This window comes from Mobula birostris, chromosome 11, assembly GCF_030028105.1.
Source record: "Mobula birostris isolate sMobBir1 chromosome 11, sMobBir1.hap1, whole genome shotgun sequence".
In the NCBI taxonomy this organism is placed as follows: Eukaryota; Metazoa; Chordata; class Chondrichthyes; order Myliobatiformes; family Myliobatidae; genus Mobula; species Mobula birostris.
In genome coordinates, this window is record NC_092380.1 from 16,748,831 (window position 1) to 16,770,233 (window position 21,403).

General features: G+C 37.1%; 1 protein-coding gene across 3 annotated transcripts in view; it reads right to left on the reverse strand.

Annotated features, from left to right (window-relative positions):
* Window positions 1–21,403, reverse strand: part of LOC140204872 (myosin-9-like) — a 102,949-nt gene that overhangs the window by 29,073 nt on the left and 52,473 nt on the right. For all 3 annotated transcript variants that reach the window (XM_072271762.1, XM_072271760.1, XM_072271761.1), the window contains 16 exons: window positions 20,583–20,756; window positions 20,315–20,488; window positions 19,961–20,075; window positions 14,907–15,100; window positions 12,262–12,383; window positions 11,540–11,609; window positions 9,680–9,840; window positions 8,638–8,746; window positions 7,085–7,216; window positions 5,617–5,823; window positions 4,478–4,615; window positions 4,230–4,353; window positions 2,728–2,899; window positions 2,254–2,466; window positions 1,316–1,460; window positions 23–229 (listed from right to left, as the gene is read on the reverse strand). In XM_072271762.1, the coding sequence (XP_072127863.1) occupies window positions 23–229; window positions 1,316–1,460; window positions 2,254–2,466; window positions 2,728–2,899; window positions 4,230–4,353; window positions 4,478–4,615; window positions 5,617–5,823; window positions 7,085–7,216; window positions 8,638–8,746; window positions 9,680–9,840; window positions 11,540–11,609; window positions 12,262–12,383; window positions 14,907–15,100; window positions 19,961–20,075; window positions 20,315–20,488; window positions 20,583–20,756 (2,457 nt within the window). The remainder of the gene's footprint in view (window positions 1–22; window positions 230–1,315; window positions 1,461–2,253; window positions 2,467–2,727; window positions 2,900–4,229; window positions 4,354–4,477; window positions 4,616–5,616; window positions 5,824–7,084; window positions 7,217–8,637; window positions 8,747–9,679; window positions 9,841–11,539; window positions 11,610–12,261; window positions 12,384–14,906; window positions 15,101–19,960; window positions 20,076–20,314; window positions 20,489–20,582; window positions 20,757–21,403) is intronic.

Consider the following 21,403-nt stretch of genomic DNA (forward strand, 5'->3'; position numbering starts at 1 on the left):
AACATCTAGCTTGTGCTTTTACCTGAAGCTTGCAGACTTTCTCACTGAGCTCTGCCCGAGTTCGATCAACATCTGTGTTTTTAACCTGCAGCTCCTGCAACACTGACTCCAGTTTCTTGCGTTTGTGCTCAGAATCTGCCTTGGCCTGCATCAGATTCTTCACCTCAATGCTCAATTCATTGCGTTCATTCTCCAAGCCTTGCTTAGCCTTTTCCACTCCAGATCTGAACTACAGGGAGAACAGATTCAGTCAGTTCAAGTTGTTAGAATCCAGTCTAAAGCAATTCAAAGTCACATCTATTACTTCTAGGCATATGTTAAATGATGCAGTACTTATGTTTTCAGTAATGAGATTACCTACAAATCTGGCAAATAGCACAAGAAATTCAATGCTTTGTAGCTCTGCTCGTCAAATCCTTTATCACCTAACTTCTGGGAGTATTGTGCATTTTCCATCACCATATGACATGTGGGTGATATTATAACAGACTTGCAGTCACAAGGTTTAATAAGATGGAACTTAGAAGATAAAATTAACCATGAGATATATTTTATTAATTATAAATAGGTTGAAATGTAGATATGGAGATGCAATGAAAATTCAAAAGCAGTGGTCATAAAAATTAATAAAGTCTATTGATAGAATTTCCTATAGCCAGTAACTAAACTGTAGATCCACCTGAGGAAGTGCCCGAAATATTTTAAGAAACAGGATGAGTACAGGGGGGGGGGGGGGAAGAAAAGCTACGGTGTTAAAACAGATTACATGGAATACAAGAAAACCCAAGGGGTGAACATCCATTTTAAGATTTTTTTTAAAAATCACTAGCATATTCAAGTCCCAAATAGGTTTCTGTATTTTTAGTGGACAATTTATGTACAACTAATGAGTGATTGTTTTAACTGCTTGGTAAATGGGAAAGGGGCAGGAGGGGTTTTAAATTCATTGCTCAAACAGAAGAAAACATCATTTTCAAAAAGGATGACAAATTCAAAATAAACATTGTCTGTCAAAAAACACAATCATTTTTTATTTTATAATTCACTATTCTCTGCTTTGACCTCCTGACAAAGTGTTTCGCCCCATGAACTGTTAGCAATTTCTTCCCCTCACACCCCACTAATGCTGCTTGACCTGCTGGGCTCGTTTGTTGCTCCATATTTTAGCATTTGCAATCTCTGGTGTTGTCAATTTTTGAAGACTGATTTCAGATGGACGTGAAGGTAGCACTTTCTCTCAGTAAATTAATTTCCCCCATCTTTTATTACAGGTTCATCAGCTTTACTCTTGATGCCAGCAGAGAAACTGACATACCCGTTTTGTCTGCTCCAGTTGCTCAGACAGATCTTCCACAATCTGGGAATGTTTCTGCCTCATTTCTTGAATCTGCATTTCATGAGTTTTAGCTTCATCTTCCAGAGCTCTCTTCATCTGGCTCACCTCTTGCTCACGCTTTGCTCTTTAAAGATTTTAAAAAGGGAGAAAAAAGGTCAACACTCAAGTGTAGAAAAGTAGTTACAAAAAATTATCAAGTTCATAGTACTGAGGGAGACACAAAATTTAATTAGTACCCCAATTACCAAGATCATCAAGCCCTTCTGCTGAAGCTTGGCAAACATGGCATAATCTGATAGTTTAATGCCATACAAAGTAATCACACATTTTTGGAGGTGCCATCTTTCAGATGACAAACTCAGTCCACTTGATGAACAAGATCTCCAAGCACCTTTCAAAAGGTAGGTGTTCTGGTCAGTGTTTTGCTCCCAAATGACAGGGAAATAAATATCAATGATGGAAAAATACATCACCATAGGCAAAGCAGTTGCTGGGTTTACCTGAACACTGATTTCACTTAATATGGTCAGCTCTGAAATATAACTAGCCTTAGGATTTAACAAAGCACTTCAAAATGCAAGTTTTTAAAAAAAATTTTAATGAGTTTCACTACAAGATGGCATTATTAACAAGTTTAAAGAATTTGTAGTGCATATTCACAATAACTAAAAAGAAATCTAATATTACTGAAACCTGACATTAGAAAGTGCTTGCTAAGTGTGACAACAAATAGACTTTGTCAGTTTACTTTTTCTTCAAAACATGTGGAAAACAGCCAATAGGAAAATAGGCACCTGTCCCTTAAATGAATTTCCAAAAGGAACTTTGTATCAATTATCAATACCAGCAGAGGCTGCAACTTGAAATTCTAAGCACATTGATCCTTGCAAATATACTCAGTCCCTTTGTGTGATTACCTGAGTTCCTGCTGGGCAGCTGTTGAATCAAGAGTATCTTCCAGCTCTGTTTTCAAAGCTTCTAGCTCCTCACCAAGATCTCTCTTCTGTTTGTCAGCCTTACTTCTGGCTGCCCTCTCAGACTCGAGATCCTCTTGCAGCTCACTAATATGAGATTCCAGCTCACGGATTTTCTTGAGGGCCGCATTCTTGTATGAAGATTCTTCTTCCATTCTTTAGAACACAATGAATCAAGGGGGGAAAGAAAATTCACACATTGATGTTTGCAGGAGAGATCAGCATTTATGCTAAGTTATTTTGCATTAGCTATAATGTAAATTGAAAAAATCAAATTGAAATACTGAAGTAAATATCAAACATTAAATCTATAACAGGAAAGGCCTCTAGAGGACCAAATGACCAATGCAAAGGCAAGGAACATAACTATTAAGGAGTATGTTTATCTTCTCCACTACACTCTTAGTACAATTTTACCTGGCCAGTGCAGCCTGAAGTTCGTCCTCCTTCTTGGCCAGCTGTGCTTTAAGCTCTGCAATCTGTTGTTGTAGCTCAGCAATCTGGTCGTGCAAATCTGATGAATCTCCCTCCAACTTTCGACGATTCTTCTCCAGTTCCTGTCGCTGTTTCTCCTCCCTCCTCAGACGATCTGTCAGGAAACAAGCAATGTAGGACTGTAGTTAATATACTGTTAAGACTGTTGGAAGCTCCAACCCTGTTCAGGATGGAAATGGCTATTGAATACAGGGAATTTGAAAGTCCACCATCCCCCATAATGGACCAATTATGCTCAAGTGAACTACCTAAATAAAATCTAATACATCAAGTTAGTGCACAGTACTGTCTTTTTACCTGAAAACCTATCCTTTCAAAAATAGAGTAATACTTTTGTTTAGCTGTATTCATGGGTATTCCTATATTGCTGAATGGCAATTAAACTTAAGCATAGAGGAAAAAGCATTTCTATAGACCATTCTCTCCCAGGATGCAAATATGATTCTCATAGGGGGAACAGCTGTAACCATAAACTCAGTCTCAATTTTTATACTTATAGCTTGAAATTGGTTCCAAATTTGTCCAGTTACCGCTAGCTTAAGGATAAATTGCTAATAGCCTCCTGCCTTACTCTGGTTCTACAAGTGATACTGCGAGCATAGAATCAGATTTGTCAGTACATTGGCTTTTACAACCAAGTGCATGTTCTTTAAGATGTACCTCAGGAGCAAAAAACTACCAAAGAATCCATGTTTAATCACTGAAATCCACTCATGGGCACTTTAGTACCTAGCATGGTTTAACTGTGATTTTGATTGAACACTCGATTCCTTAAGGTTGCTTTAGCTGGGAGTAATAGTGGAGATAAGCTCCCACTACCTATTAAATGCTCCCAACGGCGTGCATATCAAATAGCCTCTGACAACCGAGTCTATCTCCTGGCCTTCGCGTGCGGTTTAGCTACTAAGCCTGGTGGAACTGTTTCTACTGACAGGAGAAAGGGCAAATGCAGGTTACTGGCACCTTAAAACCATTCGCCTCGGACAAATGAAACTAGTCAAACGTGGTTATCAGCTTATCTAACAGAAGGAAAACTCTGACCTCAAACCTTTGCTGTCTTGCAGCTATACCCATGCACGGGGAAGGCTTCGGGAGTAAACCTTAAGGAAAATTCCAGAGCTGGAATCTCTAAGGCAATCCTATGTTGAGTTCAACACTGACCGCTAGTGCCGAACTGCATTGGTCTCTGCTGTTCCTTTGGGTTCATCAGCTGCCTGGAGAGGGGAAGCCCGCCTGCTACATGGGCAACAGCTTGCTTTTCATATTGTACTGACCTGCCTTGCGTATCATGTAGACAGTTGGGACAGAACATTCATGATTGACTCCGACCAACAGAGAGCCTCAGATTAAACACTCAGGTGATTAACCCTCCAAAATAGTCAAGAAAATCATTCAAGTTGAATAAACATTTAAATCAACCTCACCTTCAAGGTCTGAAATCATTGTTTCATGTTTAGCCTTGAGTTTTGCCAGGCTTTTCGACTTTTCTTCTTCTTCAGCAAGGTTGGTGGTAAACTCAGCTATTCTCTCTTCCATAAGTTTCTTTTCCTGCGTTTGCACACATCGCAAATAAACACATTGAGATGAAGAAACATTACTCCAGTATTTAAAAGGTTTTAATTTTAAATCAAACTATTCTGTACATCAAAAACTTATTGAACAGGATGTTAACCTTTAACAGTTTATTGTTTTGATCATCCAGAACCAGGATTTCATCGTCCATTTTCTTCAGCTTAGCTTCAGCAGTCACTTTCTCGAGCTGCAGTTTTTGCCTAGCTGCTTCTTCCTCTTCCAGTTGTTCCTCCAACTCCTAGAAATGGACGGGAATCAACATGAATTATCGCTAGTTGCCATTCTTTTAACATACAAAGTAACTGTCCTTAACACCGAACACGGGGATATTTAAATATTTTTAACTCACAAAATAAAATATGGAATAGGTGTTGAATGCAATTATAACACATTTTAAAATTTATCCTTCCAAAAGCATCAACTCTAAAATCTGACAAGAGCTTTCATGTCCAAGAAATCAAGGCACACATTTTCTACTCTCTACGTGCTTTGTGGGAATATGCAACCCTTTAACTTCAATGTTTAAAATGTGAAAAGGTTCTTCAATTTTTAAGCAGAGTACCAAACAACAAGTTCACCAGAATAGTCAGAACAGAGCTAGTTATAGTAGCCCCTAAATGCCATACTATGACTTGCACCCTCATGTTTGCAACTTCAGATTCAACTACTTTCTCTACACCTAATGTTATGCGATTTCTCTCCAATAATCACAATCAAATTGGATTTCCTGAAATAGCTTTTGTCTATAGGGATTGAAGGGGATTTTCTAGGTTCAATTCTTTTCTCTCTAATTTAGCCAAGTCTTGCACCTCTCCCAAGGCAGCATAGAATGAAGTCTGGCCCTATTAACTGATACCTGTGACTGAATTGTCAGCATATGTAATTCATCCATAGTTTGGTGATGAACTTCCTATTAGAACTAACACATGAAGTGTTTGCATTAATGAAATCATGTAGTTAATTTTCCACTGATAACAAAAAACAAGTTATCTCTGACCCTAGTTGACGTAGATGGTGCAAGATATATTGTACAAAGATTAAATTCATTATATATTACTGACATTTACAATACTACACAAGTTTCCTTTAACAACTGTCATTTTAAGGTCAAAAAAGATCTTAATTTCATCCTGAAAGTTTTCTTGGGTTACAAGGAGCTTGCGGTTTATTCTACTATTATTGCAGACCTTATCACTCAGCTTCTCCTACTATTGCAACAGAGAGAGATGTGCACTTTACCTGGATGTTTTGATGCATTTTTTTCTTTTCTGTGAGTAGCTGCTGGCAGCGCTCTTCCTCCTCTTCTACCCGCGCCTCTAGATCATGTAGGATCTCCTCTAGCTCCTGTTTCTTAGAAGCAAGTCGTGCCCGCATCTCCTCTGCCTCAGCACAGAGTTCAGTCTCAGCCTGCAGCTGCTCCTGCAGAGCAGACTTCTCAGCCAGTAACTGTGAGGCAATTAGCAAGTTTGTTAGCATCAACGGGCAAATTAAAATAACAAACTCCAACCGTTAGTCTATAGTTTGGTGATGAACCCGTCATTACAACTAATGCACAAAGTATTTGGATGAATGAAGTCATGCAATTCAGTTTCCACTGAAAATGAAAGTTATCTGATTCCAGTAGACATAAACGGTGCAAGATAACTTGTCTTGCACAAAGATTAAATTGATTATATATTGCTGAGGAAATTTGGGAAATATTGGGGATTGTAGGGTAGCTGGAAGGGGAATTTATTTCAAAATATTATACAATTCTTGTCATGGAGATGATTAATTCAAGTGGGTGCCCACTGGTCAGCAAAGACTTGAGCTGAATGGTTTGTTCCTATGCTGTATGACTATGATCATCTAATCTGCTCCAGTTAGCTCAACTGCAAGGACTGCTCCTAGTGTATACTATATGAGCATTTTGTTTTCTTGAATCAGCCCAAATGTGCCAATGAAATTGTTAATAAACTTATAGTATTGCTACTCCATGGTCATCAGATTCTGGGCATTTATCAGCTTGGTCTGAAGTCTGTCCGCTTTAATCCTCTTCACAGCCTGTGCCCAGTAGCTAATCTAGGGGTACTAAAGCTGCAGAGATCACCAGGGCTTTCCATCTAGAAGGGCATTTTATTTTCAATATGCACTTTTCAAAAACTTTCTAGTTTTATATTAAAACTTCTGTTATCAATAACTCATCACCAAAGTTGGGATATTTCAAGTCAATTTATCTTCAATGAATAAACCGTGCAGGTATACTTAAATTGCAATTGGTTTTGTAGAAACATGGAAATAGATAAACTGGTACAGACTATACAGACTAACTGGTACAATACTAAACCTGGGACTCATAATAAAAGCTGGACAAGGGAAAAAAGAATCATATAAACAATTCATTCCTAAATGATGAAAATAAACGATAACATTTCAGGTTCTATTTATAAACAGCCTTTTGTAATTATGAGTAGTTCCGATTATTCACACCATTTTAAAAATCAAAGCTACTAGATGCATTTAACTTCAGTCTGTATTTTAAGTACATCATAATCAACTAGCTATTAGAAACAGAATTTTGTTTTTAATCAAAGATATTTCACTAAGAAATTATTTCCTTCAGTGAACAGAACCGGATCCTTCTCAGTGGTGACACAAATACTATTATGTGATCCAATCAAATTTCATTGTGTTACTCCATGGATTATCATAGGTGATACATTCTCACCTGGGCTTGTTGCTCCTGTAGTTCAGTTAGCTTATTCTCTGCTTGCAGTTGCTTCTCCTTGGTTTTCTGCAACTCATCCTCCTTGGCAAACATTTCCTCTTCCTGTCGACTCACTTGTAGTAATGGTTTCACCTGTGTGCATTTGTAGTGCAAGTTAGATGAAAATTTACCAGGCAACTCTTAGCAATATGCAAAAGATGCTTGTATCTTTGTGTATGAAAGCATCAAAAATTTGATTTGAGGTTTTTGTGTGTTTTTTGGGGGCTAAGGTTCGGGGGGGGGGGGCGGAATTAAGAAAAAGAATTCTCATATTCTGCCCTTTCACATGGCAGCATAAAGCCATTAGTTCAATGATGGCAATACAGAGGTTTCACAAAAAGTCCCCCCTTTATGTTACAACATATTAATTTAAATGCCATTTTCTGAACAGAACTTGATATTTTAGTTCTTTCTATTATTTATCTGATAATTCTGTGCATTCCTCATCCTCAAGCACTTTTGCAATGTTTCTCATCTTTTCAGATAGAATAAGCCCAACTCTGAACATTTTTCATCAACTTGAACTATTTGCCATTTTTAATATATAAAGACCTCTAGCAATACACCACTTCATAGAATAGCTTGCTCACTACTTGCTCACTTTCAAATCAACTGAATCACCTCTTTATATTTTTGATTCCAAAGACACTAGTTCTAAATTTTCCAATAATTTCTGAAATGAAGTCCATCATCCCTAATGACATAGTAGTAAACCCTTTCCAAAGTACCTAAAGCTTTCGAAAATTATTTATAATGCTCCAGCTGAGATACAATCAACAGTTTAGCACAAATTCTAATTTGATTTATGTACATACCCATTAATATACATTTCATTAATAAACTTGGCATGCCTGTTTAGTATATGTGAACACCAATATCTTATCGCTTAACCACATACAAAAATCATACTATTCTTATATGGTCTTTTCATTATCAGGTCTTCTAAAAAACATAATTTCACATTGCTCTGCAATAAACTCAATTTACTCATTGTGTGCTACTGGGAACATTGGTAAAAGTTCTCCAGAGCTTGCTCCTGCAGTGTCCACATGTTAGGGGGATTGCTGCTTGAGGCTTTGTGGGAAACAAGCCTCTCCCTAATTAGGGTAGCATTTAATTACATGGAATAGGGGGGCAGCTGAGTGACACGTGCAACACTTGGAAATCCTTGAAATTTGCCAGCTTCAGACAACACAAGACCATAGCCCAAAAAAGAAATGACAATTGGTCAGTGGCACAAGTTGGAGCTTCTGGTGCTTCTGATTTAGAGATCATTAGCATAAAAGCTGCTGTGGTTACAAGGGAGAATCTTGCCTCCTTGTGATTGTGGAAAAGGACAAAGTTTATGTTAATACTTTTACGTAATGGAGGGCCTGAGTATTAACTATGTTTATTTTTTTTTATCTATGAGAAATCCATGCCACAGTGAATTTCATCTAGAAATTAAGTACCCTCGCAGAAATTTACAAAAAAGCTCACAAGTTTCAATTTGTTGTACAAGACATCATACTTGCCTTTGTAAACAGCCTCCACCACTGCCAGTTGCGTAGCTTCAGGTAAGCAGCACAATTCCTCTGAATTACCTTCATGGCATTCAGTTGCTGTTGACGTCTAGCAAAGGCCCTATAATAAGTGGCAACAGGAACAATGCCATTAAAAATAGCTTAGCACCAACTTGACCTTTTTAAATTGGCTGCATGAATCAAACACTAAAATACAGAATGAATTTTAAGCCTGTAAGCAAAATCTCAGATCGATTACTTGGGACAGAATCTCCAAGGAATGTGGGCTTTGATCAAATGACAAACCTTATGAGTTGGAATACACAATGGAAATCAGTTGACTAAAGCTTTGGAGTGCTGTTCTGGTAACATTCATGTAAACAGCATGCTCTACTTTCTTCAGAGCACAAATCGTCATTTACCAATTCAAGTGTCTAACTGCATCAAGCCATTTATTGACAACCCATGTAAACAGGAAAGGACATGATCAATAATACATCAAGTAAAATTATAAACCTAGATTGATAGCCACTTGGCAAATGATTGCCTGATTAACTTTTGGTTTGTAAAATGGAATCCAAGTCAAAAGAGAACCATATTTTTTAACATGACAGTATGGGGCTTGATGGATATAGACAGTACTAAGGCATGTACACATGAATGTACAACAAATTTCTATTTGTTCACTCGCAATTCAAAATAACATTCCAATAAACCAACTGGAACAGTGGGAAAAAATATATCACCACAGATCAGCGTGGGATGAACAGAGCTGATGATCACTTGGATAATCTGTACCAGCAAACACGTCCACTGAGTAGACTGGAAATTACTGAAGCTACAAGAGAACTTCACTCTCATTGTGGCAGATAATAATAAGTGGTTAATTTCATTAGATTACTATAAATCAGATTTACTTTTGTCAAACAAAGGGGCTAAGTTTCAAATTAAAAGAAAATGAACATCCTTTTAAAATGAAGGTTGTGGAGAAGTACAAAGCTTTCTTGTCTCTCAGTTACAAAATATTGGAAGAATTTAAAAATAAGGATCTTACTTTCTTGCCAAATAACCTCTACACAAAGCTTGGAATTCAATGATGACATCTGTGATCTTCAAGTCCCTTTCTTCCTCAAGGTGAGCTAACACACCAGCACGGAAGAACACCTTACTCTGTCCAATACGGTACAAGTTAGGATCCAATTCTAGAGCTTTGATCTGTAGGATAAAGTGTTTCCAGGAACAATTATTGAAGTAAATTGGTCTTTTCCAATGGATGAAGAGACAGAGCTGACAGATGCAGACACACATTAAGGGTATTAGCTAACACTCAAGACAGTTCTACTTTGAGTGGTTTACTACTACTTGTTTCTGACAGCTAACCACTAATGCCTAGCGTAAATGCTACATGAGAAAAAGACAAAAGCGAGTTGTGAAAGAAGGAAGGTATCATGCAAACTGAAAGGGGGCTAAGGAACACAAAAGAAATAAACTGTAGTTTTAAAGCAGGAGCTCCCATCCCAACCTGGGTCTACAGACCCCCTAGTTAATGATAGGGGTCTATGGTATAAAAAAGGTTGGGAAGCCCTGCTTTAGATTGTCACATTCATCAAAACAGATCTAGTTAGTTCTAGGCATTCTTCTAGGTTCACTTACCCACAAATTACTTTAAGTCAAACACACAAATCAACAAACTAATGATTGAAAAGCTAGTTAGGCTCTCCAATTAATGCATATTCTTCAGATAGTTAACTAGACATTGAAGGGTCATTTTTGTCAAGAAATCCAGCAGCTAGTTACACCCCCAAGTATTTGGAGGGGTGGAGCAAAGTTATGATGGCACTAAACGGCCAGGGCTTTGTTTGCATCTTCGGAAACAGCTCTACTCTATCTTTGATATCTATTTTTTTTCCTTTTTCAAGGTTCTTTTGAAGACCCTGACCTGGAGTTACACTCTGACTTCGGTTCTTCACGGGAATGGGACCCACTCTCAGGGCCTCACAACTGGCTGCTTTTTGATATCCCGAGGATGCAGCAAGGAAGACCAGTGCCCCTGACTGAAGCGTCACGGGAGCAGCTGGTTGGCTGCTGTGGGTTGTGTGTCCAGACAGCTGCACCTTTCTGGAGCCAACCCTCTGGGCACAGAACTCAGAAGAGGCGACGCAATAGACTTTAACATCATAAATCAGCGAGATATTTGTTACGTCTCCCCTCTTGCGTGAAACGGGGACACCCCTTATTAGGGAGAGAGCCTCTAGTATGTTGAATTACCAGTAGTTTTTGGGGTACTGCAAGTCTGTGGCTTTATTGATGCTTGCTGCACGCTTGAGTGCTCGGTGGAGGGCACTGATGCTTTCTTGCCGGTGCGGGTGGGGAGCTGGGAGGGGGGCTTTGGGGTTCTAATGTTTAACTGTCATTCATTCTTTGGGGCACTCCTTTATTTCGTGGTTGTTTGTGAAGAAAAAGAATTTCAGGATATTATATCGTATACATTTCTCTGACATTAAATGTACCTTTTGAAACCTATTGAAACAATATTAAGGCCACAATGTATAGCCATAAAATGTAAGTCGCAAGACTATTATAGAATAGAGCTATTTTCAACAACAGGACAGGCTTATCATTTATATGATTGATCCTGTAATCTATATAATTCTGATTCCACTGCTACCAACTCCCACCAGAAAAGGGAAGTGCATTGAAATAGCCCTTCAATTTTCAGTCACATTATATTATTTAAGGCAGTTTTGGAGATAGCCTAAAAGAACAACTACAAAACTTTCAGTTACAATGACATAATTCATGCACATCTATATCATACTAAGTAAATTTCAGGTATGAATAACAATTTGATCAAATATTTAAAAATTACGCTAGAATGGTTTCTAGATATAGCAACAACCTTAAAACTGCATACCATGAGTACACAAGCCTGTTTTCCATCCATGAAACCTTTGGGAATGGAATTAGGAGTAAGGATCTCATATCTGCAACAGAATTAAAAGTTAAAACAAAATTGACTAATTAATAGACAGCAGACATTACGAAATAACTTGAAGGTAATTTTACTGTATATTGGTTGCCTTAGTCAATAATGGCAACCAATAATGATTGATTGATGAGAATAATTTCTGAACTATTGGTGGAGGTCATCACTAGATTTGCCCATGTAATTAACACGGATTTACTTCTCTAAAACCCATGAACTCATCGGCAAATCTTAACCACGAATAAATCCATTTGCTCTGTAGTTTCACAGGCTAAACCAAACACAGACCAGCTCAAGAATCATACATCAGACAGTGAAGCATAAAAATAATTTGCAAGAATAGAATGATTTAATATAGCTAGTACAATGTGGGTAACAGTTAGCAGGCAGCAATTGTGCCTACCACTAGTTACGTGGCACAGGTGAAATATGATAATGAAGGATGTCATTCTAACTAGTTGTGATTTACAGTAAATGAGAAACCACAATTTTCAAAGCCATTTTTACATTGTCTTATAAATTCACATCAATCTTTACCTCTTTGAAAATGTTTTGCTTTACAAGTGCCTCAGGGAATTGAGCATGAATACATGCACATTCCTGTACACTGGTTAACAGAAATTCAGCACTGAAAAGGTCAATAAAATTACCTTTGACGGAACTCCTGGAAAACAATTCTGTTGGGAAATCCTTGTCTGCAAATACGAATACCCTCAAGGACACCATTACACCGGAGTTGCTCCAAAACAAGATGAGCTTCTAGTTTTCCAGACTATAAAATTATGGAATGACATTTTTTAAACTACACTCTTGACAAAGCCATAAAGTACAAGCTTTCTAAGAGCACATTAATTAACACTGATTTCTCAACTCTAAAAGCACTTTTCTCATTTTTTTCTTTGTCAATTCTTCACGTGCAAAATAGTCATCAATATCATAATAAAAAAATCTTAAAGCTGTGCCAAGTTCTCTTCAGTAAATGTTGGGAAGATAAAGACTAATTACATCCAGGGGTTCAGTGTGGACATGGTGGAGGATTACAAATACCTGGGGATATGAATTGACAATAAACTGGACTGGTCAAAGAAAACTGAGGCTGTCTACAAGAAGAGTCAGAGCCGTCTCTATTTCCTGAGGAGACTGAGGTCCTTAAACATCTGCCAGACGATGCTGAGGATGTTCTACGAGTCTGTGGTGGCCAGTGCTATCATGTTTGCTGTTGTGTGCTGGGGCAGCAGGCTGAGGGTAGCAGACACCCACAGAATCAACAAACTCATTCGTAAGGCCAGTGATGTTGTGGGGATGGAACTGGACTCTCTGGCAGTGGTGTCTGAAAAGAGGATGCTGTCCAAGTTGCATGCCATCTTGGACAATGTCTCCCATCCACTACATAATGTACTGGTTGGGCACAGGATACATTCAGCCGGAGACATTCCACCAAGATGCAACACAGAGTGTTATAGGAAGTCATTCCTGCCTGTGGCCATCAAACTTTACAACTCCTCCCTTGGAGGGTCAGACACCCTGAGCCAATAGGCTGGTCCTGGACTTATTTCCTGGCATAATTTACATATTACTATTTAATTATTTATGGTTTCATCACTATTTAATTAAGGTGCAACTGTAACAAAAACCAATTTCCCTCGGGATCAATAAAGTATAACTATGGCTATAATTAGGTTACAAGCATCGAGTGGTTTCTTACACTATGGTTGATTATTCTAAATTGTAGAAATTGATGGCAGTACTGCAGATATTCAGTTCACCTCACTTATCTTGAAAACCTATAATCATTTTTCAGAGCAACCAACTGCTTAAAAGTTTGTTACTACTACTTTACTTACAGGTTACACAAGGGCACAGTAATTAGTGCTGGGGCCTCAAGTACTGCTATATGCAACACACTAATTCACCTTATGGATTCCCCCTAGATGTTTTGGTTTCCTTGTAAATCCTAAATGTGTATACAATATAGATTACAGAGAGGTAAGTGGGGAAGTGGGCTTGATGGAATAGTTCTGAGAGGCAGCATAGAATCAATGGGCCAAATGGTATACTCCTATGAAATGAGAAATGAGATGAAAAATATTATTCCAGCTATTAATTTGAGGTGCATCTCGACATTAGGCCATATTAAGACTCAAAAATAGGACCAATATCCCACAGTCAATACTTTTGTAGATGCCATAATCAGAATCAATTCCTTCCATTTAACTCATCACATTAACTAAGATTTCTTTTCAAGGAGGGATATTTATAAGCTTGCCTCTGTTACATGTAAACTTTTTTTTTATTAACCGTAAGTGTCATTTAGGCGAGCGGATGATGTCATTATAACAAATGTGTGGAGGTTCTTTCTATTCGATTTGAGAGGTTTCTGGAAAAATTTGTCAGTTAAACGGATTCACTGGACCGTGACCTACCAGTGTGGGAGTGAATTGAGTTGAATGAGTTGAAGAGTTCACTACAGCAATGGGCAGTCCCAATATTTCTCCGTGTCGGAAGATTGTGATAATTTGCGGCACACAGTGCATATTGGATACATGACTATCACTTTGTATGATCCACACTTGAATTTTTGGAGTATTCCATGGTAACCACTTTTTGTTAACCTATATATGGATTCGGGTGTGTTACGTGGCGACCACTCCTTTTTAAGGAATATTCCATGACTGTCACCTTGTGATATCCCTACGTGAATTTTGGAACTAGGCGTCACCTTGTTATCCCTGCATGGACTCTAGTGATGACCACTCGACTTCTGGAATCTTCTGTGACTGTCACCTTGTGTCATCGTAATGCGAATTTATGAATCCTACCTCACAGACAACTGTACCTGTTTTTGTGGATTTCAGAACCTTCTGGATTGCCATCCTAGGACTCTGTTTAAATTGTCTATATTTTGGGTTGATTAAGACTTGGGAAGACCTGTTTCCAGACCTCCACAGTTTGAGAGCTGAGATGCAATGCACTGTTAATTTTTGGTTAGGGGCATAATTGTTTTAATTGACTATTAAATTGAAAATAGAGTTGCTTAAACATTAAAAATCTGTGCCTGTGGTCTATTGCTGCTGGCACGTAACACCTCATAAGTGATCAACTTAAATCATATTTCTTTGCACTGCTTCTAGTCATGATTGTTTCCTGTATCTTAGACAAATATAAATGTGTTTCTAAAACTGATCTCTCTAGAGCTCTGCTAATATCTATTAAAAATTGATACATTGGGTTGTCAGTTCATTACTGAACATATCCAACAGTCACTGAACTTTCACCAAAGCGGTACAGCACTCACCTTCTTCTCATGGTTAGGAATAATGCAGCGAACAAAATTTGGATTAGTATTCCTTAGAGTGGCCATTAGTTTTGAAAGCTGCTCTTTATAAAGTTGGCTGACAGTGCGGAACATGCCCCTTTTGGTCTTGAACACACCAGGTAATGCTGTATGGGACATCTCTACAACTTGGTCCAAACCAACAATGCGGTCCACTGAGAAAAGAATTGATACAAGCTGGTTAACTATGATAAAGCTACAAAAACTGAAGGGCAATAATCTGGAAGGAGCTAAGACTACATGATAAATTTCAGCAAGCAATACTAAAACAAAAAAAAAGGAAGAATTTTGATTAACCTACACGGGTGATATTCAAAGCCTTGGGAATAGATTTGAGTGAAGACAGAAAACCTCAAAAGTACATCAAGGCACTTTGCAGCCAATTTATTTTCTTAAACTGCAATTACTGTGGCAATGTAGGAAATGCAGCAGCCATTTTGCACCACACAAGCTCCAAAGACCCATAAAGACCAGATTATTTATTTAATCGTGAAATTGATAACAGGAATGAAAAGCCTGGAATAATGCCCTCTCTTTAAAATAATACCAAGGCCACACATCTAAGATGGCAGATAGGGCTAGATTTAGGATACAAGACATAAATTTTGAGTACATATTATTAAACCGGAAGTATTTAAATTCTTTCTGTTTTATAAAGACTTTCTCCCAACTTCAAAAAAAAGCAATAATTTTCCATCAAAAGCAACAGAAACTCATAAACTGTTGGATACTTTGGTAAGAGAACTTTATCCAGTTACAGATCAAGGAAAACTTTTGAAACTTAATTGGTGCCAAGAGTTGTTCAGGGGCAGCAAATAAACTTATCCTGCTACAACGGCATAAGAATACAGTGCAACATTACCAAAGCTGAAGATTAAAGTATATTACTTTATTTCAGAATCAAAAGCAGCCGGAAATGTTTAAAATATTTAATTCCAAAATTATTTAAGAAGCTCAAATTGCACTGTGAATGCCAAAAGGAATTACAAATTTAAAAGGTTAATTAAATGTTAGTTATGGAGAACAGGGACAAAAATCAACGTCGAGTAAAGAATTGCTTCGAACAAGATGTTCTCTACTGGACAGAGGTAATAAAGTACCTTCAATTAAAGCCAAATGAATACTCAAAAATAAGAAAATATTCAATATTGTGGTTTATTGATTAAATCAGCCTTTAACCTAAGCTATATTTGCTTTTGAGTTTTGAGAATCTCAACTTTAATCCCAATTATCATATTCAAAAGCACAAATCCACTTATGACATTTCCCCCATTGTCACTCTTCCTCAAATTACACCAATTCCATTTGAGGAAATGGAAACATTACATGTTTAATGGATATTTATGATGCAGTTATGTTTGGATCGAAATTATATTCTGCAGCCAGTTAAGCAGCAGACTATGGATGTTTGGTGCAGACAGAAATGCAAAAATATTCATTCACAATACCAATGTCTATCCAAAACATGCCTAAACAGACAATATTTTGGTCCAACATTGATCATGCAAAGTGTTCTTCATACACAAGGTTGAAATCCCATTCATGCATTTTGTTACAATCACAAATTTGTGTGGCAGATCAAATGCAGAACTTGTATTAAGCTTTTTTGCAAGCTGGTCCAAGTTACGTGAGAGAGTTTTGGTTCAGATACATCATGCAAATTTAGAGCACCAACAGCCAGAAGTGGTCAGAACAGTGCAAAACATTTTAATAAGATAGTTAAAATTTGAAACCAGTTTCAAATGGTGAATATTAAATCATCAAATGGCTAAGCAAAAGAAATTTATATGCAATAGATGTCAACTCTACTGGCATAGCTGTCATAGTATACATAATAAAAATTGAAGAGCAATTAAAAACAGTTTAAACACCCATGTAGGATAAACAATTAAACCACAGCTTTAATCTTCAGCTGTAATTTCTATGCAGTACTGGATACCCTATGCAACTTTAGACTGAACAATCAACAACATACATCTTAATTAACCTTAGAATCATCGAAGTTTATTTGATAAATATTACAACTATTGCCCACCAAAGGAACAATCAACAACATACATCCTAATTAACCTTAGAATCATTGAGGTTTGTTCGATAAATGTTATGACTATTGTCCACCAAAGGAAACTTTTTGAATGCAACTGCCATTGATGTTAAACGTGCAGGGAACTACAATGACTTAAAGATGATATGCAACTGTTTCTCTTCTCCCAACAGCTTTTTTTTCCCTTTAATTGGCTATTTCGTACAATCAGAGATTATGATAAATTCAAATATCCTTCAGATACAATGTTCCAGAGTCCAACAAGTCTCAGTAAAAATAATCCACACTCCCTTGAACAGTCTCCTGGTACAAATTGGAAATTTAGAATTCCGCTTAATTCAAATTCCCTATAATTTACAGAATATTAGTTTAATCTTTTGTGGTCAGGTGGGGACGCTGAGCTTTAAAAAGTCTTTGTCAGTTGATAGCATGAATGAGATGGAAAAAATTCCTCACTGGAAACATAAAAATTACAGCTGAAGTATTTTGCCATTAGGTTAAACTGACTAGATTTGGCAGCTATAAAGCAGACAAATGCTATGTGTGGAAAATTGAAAGTATATTTGAAAACTGATGAAATAGAGATTAAAAGTAATAATAATGTACAAATTGAAATGTATATATTTTAATAGGAATCTTCAACTGGTCTACAATATTAAGAAAATATTAAGAAAAAATATTAAGTTCACAGGGAGCTATTTTCTATTTTCATCTACAGTACCTTTCTTAAGATCCCACATACTCAGCGAATCCACAAGAAATACTAATTCAGTATATTATCTCCAATTTTCACTTCTGGCCCCATTAGCATTTTACTTGCACACAAGTTTAAAACTTTAAACTCTAAGAGGGCATTGTCCAAGCTGCAAGCTCTTTCTGGTAATTGCTGCATCAACTGCAAGCACAGGCATAGAGCAAAAGTGTTTAAACTTCAAAAATGCACCCTTCACAGTAGAACTTATGGTGGCTTCACGGGCAGGAACAAGTGAACTGCAATATTTACAACAGTCTTAAAATTAGAACAAGTTAAAAAGTTTTAAAATGTTAGTATTAACTATGTGAGTAACATAACATGCAATTGGAAACACATTTCATGCAACTATCTTAAATCAGAGGAAATAGGGTCATGCATTTGATTTCTACATTCTTAATGATAAGTTGAAACCTCAATTTCATTAAAAAAATACTGTTTGAAATGCTAAAGTGGGTTACCGAAGTGATCAGTCAATAAGGGAAAATGGGTTAATGCAGTGACTGTGTACTGAAGTAAAAGATCAGCCGCAATCTTTATTGAATGGCAAAGGAGAGAGACGGAAATGCCTGCTTCTACTTTTAAGTTCCCAGGTAAAGGCGCGAATATGGAAGACAGAAATGTCCAATATTGATTAGACATATTCTAAAGACTACATAAGCCAAGGATAATTAGCAAGAAAATTGCCTGGCAGTTTAAGGCCATCCCTCTTCCCTTCTTAGCAAAGAAACAGTAAATAGCATGGGAATGTGGAAAAAAAGGGTAAACATGCAGACAGGCATTTTTAAAATAAGTGGAAATCAGAATACAAATAATAATAGCCCTTAATTGTCTTGGAGAAAACTGCCAGGACGAGGGACACCAGATCTTTGGAGCAAGATTTGCACATTATAATTTACATCCAGAGAAACCCAATAGTTATATTTATGAGATCATTACATTATTGAATGCAGAATTCCTCACACTGAATGATATAAATATCAAGATTAATTTCAACTATTTTTCCACACAAGTGCATTTTGCTTACGTTGGTGGAACAATTTCACCACTGCAACACAAGATGAGGCACTGTTGAAATGGTTGAGTTGCATTAACCTAAAGCAGAAGGGAAAATAGAGAAAAAGCAAATGGAGGAAAAAATGAACAGACAAAAGCAGGTGATTCTCAGAAGCAACAAGATCACAGCCTTCTCTCACGTCACCTGGTTCTAGATGTAGAATAGGAAAGCGTGTATAGAAATAGGCTCTCTGAAAGCTTTTTATCTCTGCAATAGACACAGAGACATCAACAAGACAAATACAAGAATTGAGCCCTTAAAGAAATTACATTACCAATAAGAAACGCAAAGTACATAAGATTTAGTTTTTTTTTAAAACTACTTTGATACTTGTGAATAGTTTACTAATCACAACAATAGCTGCATCTTCAGGAATAGGAGCAGAGTATACTAGGGTTTCTTGAGGGTCATGAGCTATCAAGAGGTATTTCTTTTATTTAGAAAAGTTATGAAACAGTATTATCAAAGGCCTGTGAACAGATCACTGTCTATCTTCTGAGAAACAAAAGACTATCAGGGGGCTAGAAATGGAAGCAAAGATCTAATTGGCCCGAATAAATAGGGTAAATCTTATAGAAAATGGACAAAATCTATCATCTTGCAAGAAATTTAACATGACATTTTTCTACCATTGTAATTGATAAGAATTAAAATATAGGATAAAGTTCCAAATATGCCATAACAACCAGCAAACCTGAGAAATAAAGTCAGAGTATATAAATTCTGCAATATATGTTAGGACATGGACCTATCCTACTAAACTTAAAATTAACAAATGGTTATTTGTCATGTTCAGCCAAAAGGTGTTTATCAACCACTCCTTTAGGAATAGATTGCCCAAGGTAATATTCAGTTTCCTCATATATGCACATAAAACATTTGCTAGAGCTGGTTTGCTCATGAAAATTTGAAAAGCTCTACTAAGATGCTTTTGTATTCAGAGCCCTGTCCCCATGCTAGACCTCTGCAACTCTCATTATCAGACATACAAGAGAAATTTTAAGATCTTATGACTAGAAAAACTTGATTTTATTTCAGGAATGTTTCACTGTCAACCTGAGGATAGGAAACACGAGAAAAGGCCGTGTCCCTTGGAAAGAAAATTTATTGAAGGCAAGTTACAATGAAAAGAATAGAAATCTTTATTTCAGATTTAAACATACCATCCCTCCAAAGATCAGCAATAAACTTATCAGAAGACTGGTGCAGCAACGTGGCGATGTTATCATTTAGGGGGTCCATGTTCTTCATTAGCCATTCGTTTGCTTTGTAATCTACCTACATTGCAAAAAGATACCTTATATAAATACACATACGTAATACTGAAGTAAACCAACTATTGAACTACTTAAAAGTGCATATTGTAGCCTCATGCATTTATACAGCACAATAAGCATAGCGAAAGTTAAAATAATTCTCCAAAATGACAACTGAATGACAGGATTTTCTAATGTAAATAGTGTCACTGGTATCTTAAACCAATTAAAACAATCACGAGAAACAATGGCTCAGTTTACCTTCCCAGCATAATGCATAATGCAGAAATCAGCCTTGTCTTTTAGCTGTTTAGGTTTTTGGAACTTCGGGTGGGTCCCCTGCTCCTGTACTACCTTCTCAACAAATGTTTTGTCAGTTGCTTTGGGGAACCAGCACTCTTCATCAAGCAGAGCCAGGATGCCAGGAGGACTAGCCTGAAAAACAATACGATTGTAGAAAAAAATAAAACCAATATACTTCAATCAATATCTAGCAGGAAGTCAATTAACAAGAAAACAAATGACTCACAGATTTTTCAATTAGATCAATGCAAGGCTGTAAATCAAGGCCAAAATCAATGAAATTCCATTCAATTCCTTCTCGCTGGTATTCTTCTTGTTCCAGGATGAACATGGTGTGATTGAAGAGTTGTTGCAGCTTTTCATTTGTGTAATTGATGCACAATTGTTCAAAGGAGTTCAACTGCAAAAGTACAAAAATCATTAGCCAGAAGGGAGCAAGAGGAAGTTGTCAATGCAATACAACCTAAAGATAGTGTTGCACGTTCCTTTGGTAAATGATCACATAACATAGCAAGATCAGTTAAGTATTAAATTATTAACACACCATATAGTTTCTGAGTATATTTTGTTGTCTGGAGTTGGTTAATTCCAACCAGAACTATTGCATTCAGCCATTGACACTTGAAATCTCATATCATCATATACTTTATCCTAAACACAAATTTGCACTAACTGACAAATATCATTACAATCTGCCTCTAAGCACCGTCAGTGGTGCTTTACTTTTGCTGGGAATCCCCATTGGAAGAGACTATAGCATAAGCAGTGAATACATAAGGCCTTAAGTCATGGAGCAGAATTAAGCCATTCAGCCCATCGTATCTGTTCCGATATTTGATCCTGGCTGGTTTATTACATCACTGGCACGTGTCTGCCACTGGATTACCTCAAGATCTCCATCTGGATCATGCCATCTCCTTGCAGTTACCATTGGGCAGAAGATACACAAGCTTAAAGCCCCACAAAAATAGCTACTTCCCTTCAGCCTTTTGGTTTTTGAACTAACTGGCACAACCCTAATCAATATAGTTTAGTAACACCATGATT